Raw genomic sequence first — 11,103 nt, forward strand, 5'->3', positions numbered from 1 at the left:
AAATGTGTTCACAAATGGGAATGCCTGCATCGTGTTTAGCCACGGAGAGTATGTATGTATATATGTAACTCAACGAGGCAATTGGCGATATGGACGATTAATACCCCGTCTGATGGTGTCTTTTGTTTCCGATCGTGGATGACTGTCTCATTAAGTCGTATTTTCTACTGAAGCTCGATAATGTAGTTCATGTTAAAGCACATGACCAAAGTAAACATATACTACTTGTTAATTTTTTTTTTTCAAAGCGCCGGAGTTTACTACCTTTTACGAATGAATAGAAACGACTATACTGTATCAACGCATTAAGTGATTTATAAAGCATGGAGGTCGATGACCGGGATTTCCTGAACACCCCTCCTATGAAGACCGTACGGTTCGGAGGGAGTGTTGTTGCTACGTTAGCTAAATACAAACAGGTAACGTTAGACCAACGCTCCTATTATATACATGTATCTATAGTATATTCATGCCTGTTGAAGCTTGATATTTTAAGCTGTTAACCATTTTCAATGTGCGTATTGTGAATTTAATTTACCTCAGTTTTGTGGAAGTGTATGTTTGTTTAACAAAGCTGCTCAATTAAGTGCAAGCCTTTTTGTCGTTGAATATTAATGTTTACTTGTTGAAAACATTTTAAATGAAGGGAGACTTGCAACAGTACGAACTGCTGAAACGCCAGTTGTCAGATCCAGATATCAAGGTAAATACAACTTGTGTTAATCATATGCTTTTAACCTTTGAGATTGTTGCAGTTTCCCCTGGATTTACATAGTCTATCTTACAGGATGGCCAGATCATAAATTGGCTACAAGAGTTTCGTAGTTGCGTGACATTGCTCAGCAAGGACCATGAACATCTTATCCACACAATTTTGGTGAGTATATACTTTGGAAATCATTTCTTGAATAGCTGTACGATTATTGCTATATTTTACAATATGAGGTTTCTGCTCATTTAGTTTCGTCAGCCATTCCTAGTTAAACCTGCCAAGTAGTATATTACTAATTTATACTTTCATCCTCCTCGTTTAGACTACTGTAAAGTAACTCCCTTTTCACTTGCCTTAACCAAGCTGATATGACTTGCCTAGGGTTCAACAAAATGCGGTTTCCAGGCTGTTCAAAACAAAACAAGTCATAGTCTCATGTTACCCCAACTCCAGCCTCACTCTATTGGCTTCCTGTGCGAATTAGAGTAGATAAAGAAAATGATACGCGTTACAGTGCAGTTATTGCTGCACTATTGGTACATTTTTCAACCAGTCCAATCAAGGCCTTCTATATTCTTTGCTCCAGCCTTATTCGAAAGGCAACCAAGTTTATATCGTGCTGGCCCAATAGATCTGCTGGATATGTTGATTGTTTTAAGCAGCAGCCAACGACAAATTTCGATATATTAGTATTTTTATACAATTGTATCTTGTATCTTTTCAATGTTGTTTAAATGCTGTTTTGCTTTTTGTTTTAAATTATAATTTTAGCGGTGTTTACATTTACAGCCATTTTACAAAGTTGTATTATATTTTCTTTATTGCTTCTAAAAAGTGCTAGATAAATACAACTTTACTCACTTTCCAAATGATCAAGGTTCCCGCCTTTCCTCGATGGAGAATATGTTCCGGCATGCTGTTTACCCAAAAATGCTTAAGATTATGAAAAATATTAAGAAATTGAGCCCCTCCTTTTTTATTTGAATTTTTAACAAAAATAGATGCTCTATTGAGTCTTATTAAAATAACCATGCTTATTATGTTTGTGTGTACAATACATACATGGGTTTGTATTGTGTATGATTTTGTTTGTGGTGGTGTGGCATCCCCAGAGGCTTCCCTGGCTCGGCCGTAGTCCTGCGGTCATAGAGGAGTACCTCGCCTTCCTGGGGAACCTGGTGTCAGCCCAAACCGTCTTCCTCTGTGCTTGCCTCAAAATGGTTGTTTCCCACTTCACTCCCAGTAAGGCACCCCGTGGTTGTTCAGTAGATAGTCCGCCACAAACAAACATGAAGCTTGCTTTGATTGTCAACACCATCTTAGTCTGACTTATTTTTTTGAGTGAAATGTCCTCGCCGCTAGATGCTTCTAAATGGTACACACTGGACCTTTTAAGCTAGCGTTATTTCTGGCCTAGTTATATTCACAGGTAGTTATGGCTGTGCAGAAATCTCCCATTTTCTTTGGTCCACTTTGATGACATGTTCTCTTTTTTATATGAGACAATATCGTTTTACACGGTGAAGCCATTGTCCGATATTTTACATTATTAGCGAAGTAGGAATGTTTTGCTCTTCAATGCAAATGTTTCACCACTTAAACACCCAGCTCCCTCAGCTCCTCATGTTAGGCTTGACTCTGATATATAGACAAATTCCATAGAAGAATTTCATACTGTATACCTGCTCAACCCCTATACCGGCACACATCAGTTATTCCACATATTGGAATGATTTCGATACACGTAACAATTTGTGAATATGAAGGTTGAGCTTTGTTCCTTTTTATTACTGAGTTGCTGATGCCTTCAATTGCTTGCCTATTCATACATTTTTTCATCTTTCAGAGAGAGTTAAAATCTGTGAAGGAGGTGTGGACATCTCGGATTCAGACGATGATGAAGATGAAAGTATGTTCAAAGCATTTATTAAACCTGTCATGCATGCTCTGTATTGGTTACACGATTCCAGTTGTTGCATCTGATTTCATCGTTTTGTTTGGTTTCAAGACCTTGCCAGGAACTTCGCCCACTGCCACCAGGCCCTGCAGGTCATCATCAGATACGTCCCGTCGTAAGTTCCCTCTCCTTCTGGCCCCAGGCTTCGCTGAATAGCCCTCATCTCTTATTGATTAGTATACTCTTGAGTGTTCAGGTGTCTCCTTCTATCCCCACAGCACGAGTCACTTCCTGGTGCCCATTTTAAATGAGAACTTCCCGTTCGTGCAGAAGTCCACCAGAACCCTGGTGAGTGACATGGGAATAATCCTCAAACATCCTTCTTGACGGTTATTTGAAGATCACATTACATGGTGAACATTCGCATCAGGAAAGTTTTTTTGTCCTTTGTCCATTGTCATTACCATCAATAATTATCATAATAATTGGTTTCATGAACACATTTTCTGACACTTTACTATGTTAATATTATATAATATAATATTGTTCTACAGGAGTGTTATGTCCATAACCTTCTGAGGGTGACTGTGTACATCCCAACCATTCAGAGGGATGTCTTGGAAATCGTCATTGGAAAGATGCTGAAACTAGATGTGAGTGCCTGCTCTGTATTATGAGTCTGTTAATATCTATAAAAAACAAAATGTGTTTGATAAATGTTTTCAATTGTTTAACAATTGTTAATATTTACCAGTGTTTGAATTTAGTAAGTATTGCTGAGCTAATACATGATGGAAAGAAATCTGGGTTCAAGTGATCCATCTAACAGCCTGCATGTAAACAATTGTTAAGACTGCCAGTCTTCCAGGAATCAAGCAGCTAACATTCTTCTGTTACTTTCACTAACTAGGTAACAATTAACTGATATTCCTCTGTTACTATCGTTACCCAAGCAATAAGCAGCTAACGTTCTCGGTAATTTTTGCTATCCAGGTAACAAGTAGCCAACATTCTGCAGATTATTTCATTGGATGTCTAATTCAAACTATCCATCTGAATGGCATATACAAACTAATCTTTTCCTCGGGACAAAATCAAAAAGATGGATGTCGCTGACCCAAATTTTACAACAAAGCATGTTTTTTACCTTTTCAATTGGTGTGTGTACCATGGTGAGCACCTAATCTGTATTGCTGTCTGGTCTTGTGAGGTCTTAATTAAAAGTGTTTCCCAGGTAAGTGCACCACGGGCAGCGATCGAGGAGGCGGAGGAGAGAAGCATGCAGCACCAGAGCGAGCTCACAGAGGAAGGGCTCTTCGACATGGTAATGTGGACCATTTGATCATCTCCCTATGACTCCGCAGTAAAAGGGATGGGGGTCTGTGTAATGGTAATTGGACATGTAATGGCCAATAACCATTAGGTGGTGACAGTAGGGAAAATATTGAAGGTGTAACTCTGGAAAAGTCTGATCTATTTAATTATTTTTGATCCTATATATTTGAAACAACGCTACCTTTCAGGCATCAGATTAATTCTAGTTTGTTTATAATGCTTTTTGTTTTCGAAATGTTTTTTTCTTTCTTTTTTTTTGAATATGGGACTAGAATTGAATTGACTCTCCTTTATTGAGATTTTATAGGTGTGCTATAGGTGTGCTCACTATTTTATCCCAGAGATCTCTTGGGTCTTGATGTGTCACTCTAGTACATGGAGTAGATCTGTTTCTTTTTGGACGTTATTCAGATTCTGTGTGTATATCCATATACATTTGATAGTGTTTTTTCCCCCTGCCACAGGACGAGGATGAGCCTGGGGACGAGGGCTCAAGGTCTGGTCTGACGGCCCACCCTGTGGCCGAGAAGCTGGACACCCTGATGATGGTGATGATGAGCTACATTAGGGAGGTCTGCCTGCCGAAGGGTGAGTGTAGGGTGCAGTGAGCGGTGCTGACCACACCCAAACAGCTCATACAGCACACACACGGACAAAAGGGGTCATCCAATCTGTTGTGGTGGACTGCGCATGCCTGTATCAGAACATTTCGCTTTTAGACCATTCACAGTGAATTGTTAACCAATAACCCGATCACCCTGACTTTAAGTCCTCTCTCCAGTAGATGTTGATATTGATTTAAAAAGAGACACGGTGGATACAACCCCTTCAATATATTAAAACATGTGCATTTGTTCCCTGGATAAATAAGGAAAGAAGCGGTGGACTTCTATTTTGAAAAAAACTATTTATAAGGTTACTCATAAGGTACCTCATAATTCGCCTTTCGCCTCGTAACCCATGTAACTGAGGCCCCGTCCACACGGAGCCGGAACGGGCGAAAACGATCCGGTTTCGTTTTATGCGGTTCAGGAATATCTCCGTAAAGATGGATTCATTGCCAAACCGCATCGAGCGGTACAAATGCTGTAGTAAATATTCAAGGCGCTGGTTCTCCACAGAAAAAAGTGGAGCGCATCAAGCCTGCACGCATACAGCCTGCGCGCTGTATGCAAACATTCAGTCACGAGGAGATTCAACCTTTTAAATTGGGCAGAAATACTTTTTAATGTACAGTAAGTAATTAAATTGATCAAGGGGCTTTATTAAAAGCTACAAAAAGAATACAAATAATAAAAAAAAATTAACTTGGATGTCCCCCAGCTAGTGGGGGGTAATGACGTCATTGTTTGCGAAAACACGAAACCGCATAGGTCTGGATAGATTTGAAACCACCTCCGAGGGCGGTTTCAGAAATGTGCGGTTTCGGCCGCCGGCTCCGTCTGGACGGTCGGCCGAATCGCACAAGACTTTTGCGGTTTCACCAAAAAATCAGCTCCGTGTGGACGGGGCCTAAAAGGATATCGCCCCTCCCCCCGAAATATTCACAAACACACGTTCGGACGTGACATGGTGTAGGGAGGAGGCTGTGGGCATTTCTTGGGTGTATTTATTTATTGATACAGAAACTCGCTCGAAAGGTGTTCACCTACAGTACATCTAAGCTCACCAAGATGACCTTTTGTTGCCGTGTTATCCGTAGGCACTCTGGATGTGGATAGGACCAAGGAGCTGTTCAGAGACCTTTTATCCATCTTTGACAAGCTCATCCTGCCCACGCACGCCTCCTGCCACGTGCAGTACATCCTCTTCTACCTCTGCAGCTTCAGGGTGGTGAGTGTTCTAAGCACACTGTTTCTCAACGGCTGGGATCTGGAGGAAGTGTGGATCCAGTGGGGATGTTCCATTTCAAATAGCTGTGGCATCATTTGCTTTATTTTTGTAAGAAATTCCAAAGGAAAATTGTTTAACAAAATAAATGTCTTTGGAAATAATCCAACATTACTCGGTTTAGACCTTTTCTATCGACAGTGTCCAACTGTTGCGAGTCTATGGTGTTATTTCATCCGTCCAGCGTCCATGTGGCAAGCGTTTGACCTGCTGCGTTCAAGCAAAAGGACAAACTTTATTATGGTTGGCCCGCATAATCCATTTCCTCATCCTCCCCCTCTTTCATTCGTCCATCTTAGGCGCTGGCAGAGGCCTTCCTGGAGCACCTGTGGAAGACCTTCCAGAGCCCGTCCTACGCCCCGGTGCTGCGGCAGGCCGCAGCTGGCTATATCGGCAGCCTCTTGGCACGTGCCAGCTTCCTGCCCGTGGTGTAAGCACCCGTCACCTCTTTGTGCATGCATTAAAGGAGACATACTATACCACCAGGTGTGTGCGTGATCAGCTGTTACTAGCCGTTTTGAAAAGCTGCCTCTTCAGACATCACGAGCGGGCGTGTCCACCTAGATGTGTGACGGATAGATGAGCAACCTTTGCTACAGTCCACTGGGTAGGCTGGTAGACTGATCTATCCAGCACGCATCTAGGTGGACACGCCCTTCTGTGATGTCATAAGAGATTTACAAACAGCTTGTAACGGCTAATCACACTCACACCTGGTATAATATGTCACCTTTAAGAAATCCCCCAAAAAACAATGGAAACCCTTTCACCAATAAAAACTCTACTCTTTACTTTGTTGCTTGTTAATCTGATGGTGGATATTCAGCATTTCATCTCTGTTCTCTCTCGCCCCCCCCCCCCCCCCCCCAGCACTGTCCGTGCGTGCATCGACCTCCTGGTGCAGTGGATCCACGGCTACATCGACAGCCTGGACGGCGGCGGCAGACAGGCCTGCTGCGACGTCACCCTGCACGGGCCCTTCTACACTGCGTGCCAGGCCGTGTTCTACGCACTCATCTTCAGGCACCGCAGCATCCTGGAGGTCAACATGAAGAAAGGTAGCGTAATCGCAGCGACCCGGCTTCGAATCCTGCCCGTGGTCCTCTTGGTGCATGTCCTCCCCTCGATCTCCAATACCATCCCATCTGTCCGTCTCGATATTAAAGCATAAAAATGCAAAAAAGGTATGGTAATTCCTAGTCTAAAAAAACGATTGCTTATATACAAACAGGACCTTTACCATCGCGATCTGGTCAGTATTCAGTTTTTTATAAGTGATTCCACATACACGATTTGATATTCATTAAAAAATAGTGCTCCCGTCTCTACAAAGAGAGCTACAAGCGCAAAACATCTGGTACATCTTACCTGGTAGGCCTACTTTCTCATCTGAAAAGTCTTGAAAACACAACTAGTAAGGGAACAACTGTTCCCTTCCTAGCTTCATAGCAGGGTTATGAAGTTAAGAATGTAACTGTATACATCAGAAGGCCCGGTATAATATAGTGGTTGAGTGAATGCAAATGAATTGCTCTGAAGATTATAACTTCTAGATGATATGTTGTACACACAAATGGATGCAGTGTGGTTTATTTCATATTCTTGGTGTTTTAGGTCTGGCCTATCTTCAGGGTCTGAATCTTGAGCGTGTTGTCATGTGTCAGCTGAACCCCCTTAATGTCTGCCTGCCCGCTGTCATCAACCTCTTTGCTGCCTTCACAAGGTAATCTCTCTGATTCCCACCATGTTCTCCGTAAGTGGATCGTGATGTGTGTCTGGTCTTTACTCTTTTATAAGCAAGGTCAGAACCAACTGGTTGTTTGAAAGTCTCTCACCTTCCTCTGACCTTGTCATGCCATAAAGTCAGTGTAACTGTCCTCTGAACATGTTATAGTGACTGTAGCTGTCCTCTGACCATGTTATAGTTACTGTAGCTGTCCTCTGAACATGTTATAGTGACTGTAGCTGTCCTCTGAACATGTTATAGTTACTGTAGCTGAACATGTTATAGTTACTGTAGCTGTCCTCTGAACATGTTATAGTTACTGTAGCTGAACATGCTATAGTTACTGTAGCTGAACATGCTATAGTTACTGTAGCTGTCCTGAACATGTTATAGTTACTGTAGCTGAACATGCTATAGTTAGTGTAGCTGAACATGTTATAGTTACTGTAGCTGTCCTCTGAACATGTTATAGTGACTGTAGCTGTCCTCTGAACATGTTATAGTGACTGTAGCTGTCCTCTGAACATGTTATATTCACTGTATTTGTCCGCTGACCCGGTTATCCTTTCAGGAAGTACCAGGTGGCGTTCTGCTACACGGTCATAGAGAAGAACAACCGTCAGATGCTGCCGGTGGTCCGCAGCTCCAGCGGGGGGGACTCAGTGGCCACCAACACCAACCCTCTGGACAGCTTCTTCCCCTTCGACCCCTACCTGCTCAAGAGGTACGAGGGCCCTGCTTGTCTGGTGGTGTTTGTGTCATACAAGTCATTGCCATATAAACGTCTACATTGTATTAATTATTTATATGATATAACTACTTTCTTTAGCTATTAAAACAAACATTTTGCTGTGGGAAGACGTGGATCTGCCTCCAACTCCACACAAAGGGTATTTCATGTCTTTAGTGAGAGGCTTCATTTGCTGTGTCTCACTGCAGGTCCAGCAGTGTCATCCAGCCCCTGTACCAGGTGTGGGAGGAGGCTGAAGACTCAGAGGAAGTGGTCACCCAAAGGGAAAAACTGGTGAGGGGTTTAAGGTTGATGGTCAATTACTTCATATGCATTTGCGTTGCTGACCTTTTGGGAGCCATTAGCCGGTTATTACAGTATAGCCATTAGCCATACTGCAGGTTTGTTCTATGTATGTATGTATGTATGTGTGTATATATATATATATATATATATATGTGTATATGTATGTATGTATGTATGTATGTATGTATGTATGTATGTATGTATGTATGTATGTATGTATGTATGTATGTATGTATGTATGTATGTATGTATGTATATATATATAAAAATAATAACCGGTTTGCAAAGGTGTAGAGTGTATAGTTTTAAGTCTTCCCTCTCAAGCTCAGCCCGGAGGTCCAGCTACAACGGACAGCACTGTTATAAAGTCTAGGTTTCAAGAACAACTATTTTTGAGTCATATATGTTGTCATGTTAGTACTATGGCTACAATCCTTGCAATCCTTACATGGCTACGTAACGCTTGGCTCATGCCGTTTAGAGACACAATTATTCACTGTATGAAATCAATTATTTACTGAAATCACTGTCGCTCATCTTCAATTAAAGTTTGTTTCACATAAAGCACATATGATATTTCACATATGATATTACAGAACCTTCAATAGTTTGAACTAACTTGTGGATGTGGGAATAATGACATGCATAGGACTACCTTTTATATGCACAAACCTAAAAAATCGAACGCACAAACGGGGAGAGTGAAACCCGCTCTCCAGTGAGATGCATGCTGGGTATTCCTATAACAGAGATCAATAAACAGGCCGTATGCTCTGCTGTGCCTGTTCTGTTTGGTGAACGCATCTCCCCTTCCTCTGTTCTAGCGATCGGTGGACGAAGAGGACGACTTCCTCAACAAGGAGACCCCCCACTCGGACCCCCGGATCCTGGGCATGACCCCTGGCTCCTACGACCGGGCCTTCCCCTGCAGCCCCTGCAGTGTGGGCTCCCCCCCTGTGGGCTTTCCCTGAACGCGTTGGTCAACCAACGCTCCCTCAATGACTGACCCTGAGGCTGGCTGTGGACGGCTGTGTGCTGCTGCCTGTCGGATCAGCCCCCCCGCCTCCTGTTGAGCCGTGGGCCTGCAAGTGTGTTTAGTTTTATTTATTCTGGTAAGCATTGGAAAGTCGAGGTGTGAGCGTCACACTTGGAAAAAGGGGCAGGTTGTGGGATCAATAAGAGACGGATCGTGTTATTTTAGATGTGTCTTTAGCCGCGGTAGCTGTAGACACATCGCCGGAAAACGACGCCACGTTGTTTAAACAATGGCTTATTTCTACGCCTATCGAAACCCGGGAACCTTTTGTGTTCAAAAAGGTGTGCGGTAAGATGAACTATTGGGGTCAGAAGGCATTCTATGGAGAGCTTTCATCTGCTTTATATGTTTATAAGTTCTAATTATAAAAATAAAAAAGTAATTTTATTCACTCATTTTTCCTTTCTCATTTGTCCAGACATGGAATTAGCATTGAAATTACTCAACTGTAGATGGAGAAATTCAGTTGTTTTGGTTAATGCCGTCAGATGTTTTGTAGACGTACATAAAATAGGTCATTCGTTCATGCCTTACTAAACTTTGATTAGGCCCAGACAGCCCCGGGTCAATTCACAGCATAGTTCTTGGAATAGGAGAGGAGATGGGACATTTTTGACCTGTTTCCTTTTGAAGGCTCAAATTTTTCAATAGATTCTGGCAAAGGAAACATCTCAATTATGCTGTAGTAATGACATTATAATGGTTCATATATCGAAATACTAAGTCCATTTCTGGTGTAGTCCTTTATTATAAATGGTAGCATAATAACGAAATTGAGGCCACAAAGTAGATTCAAGAAAGGAACATGTTTTTTTTTAAGCATTTTCCACATTTTTAGAATGCAACTCATAACAAGTGATCTCTTGTAATTTTCAGCTGACGACAGATTTATGCCTTCCTCAGCCAACTTTGAGAATCATTTTTGTGCTTCATTAAATGTAACCATGCAGTCAAAAAAAATCCAAATAAGCCTTTTACCTTTTATGGTTGACCTCAAACAAAAATGTTGCAAATAAGATTATACTAATTAGGTTAACGGGATGGATTTTCAAATTTGTGCTTGACGGTTATACATTTCCAAGCAAATTAAATGCAATTGTTTCAGTGATTTATATAGAACCTGATGCTTGAATAATGGTAGCGTTAATAAATACATACCTCAATGTCATTGTAAAGATGTAGAAAGATGACAGTATCAACAATAATCACCTATACCCAATACTCAGATCTCTGAAAACTAACTGGCCTCTATGTTGGATGAAATGGAAGACACTAGGATGACATTTATAAACATACTTTGGCATTAAACATTGGCCATTCACTTGCAATGGTTTAATCAACATAGTGGAAGACTGCTAGTATTTTAATGCAGTAAAATCGATTTGAGCCTGTACACATGAAAGAGGTGTTGGATGTGGAGAGCAGTTTGCTGTTTAAAACTGACTTCACAGTGTGGTGTCAACCTGGCACA

The 11,103-nt window shown here is 41.7% G+C and overlaps 1 protein-coding gene across 1 annotated transcript; it reads left to right on the forward strand.

Annotated features, from left to right (window-relative positions):
• Positions 1-19: 19 nt before the first annotated feature.
• Positions 20-10,027, forward strand: rrn3 (RRN3 homolog, RNA polymerase I transcription factor). Its single transcript, XM_079745682.1, has 17 exons — positions 20-419; positions 647-703; positions 788-877; positions 1,825-1,954; positions 2,559-2,621; positions 2,721-2,784; positions 2,888-2,957; positions 3,164-3,262; positions 3,844-3,933; positions 4,409-4,532; positions 5,647-5,777; positions 6,134-6,264; positions 6,705-6,892; positions 7,449-7,557; positions 8,132-8,284; positions 8,500-8,584; positions 9,421-10,027. The coding sequence occupies exons 1-17, from the start codon at positions 324-326 to the stop codon at positions 9,565-9,567; spliced, it is 1,827 nt and encodes a 608-aa protein (XP_079601808.1). The 5' UTR covers positions 20-323; the 3' UTR covers positions 9,568-10,027.
• Positions 10,028-11,103: the final 1,076 nt, after the last annotated feature.

This window comes from Pollachius pollachius, assembly GCF_949987615.1.
Source record: "Pollachius pollachius genome assembly, chromosome: 11".
In the NCBI taxonomy this organism is placed as follows: domain Eukaryota; kingdom Metazoa; phylum Chordata; class Actinopteri; order Gadiformes; family Gadidae; genus Pollachius; species Pollachius pollachius.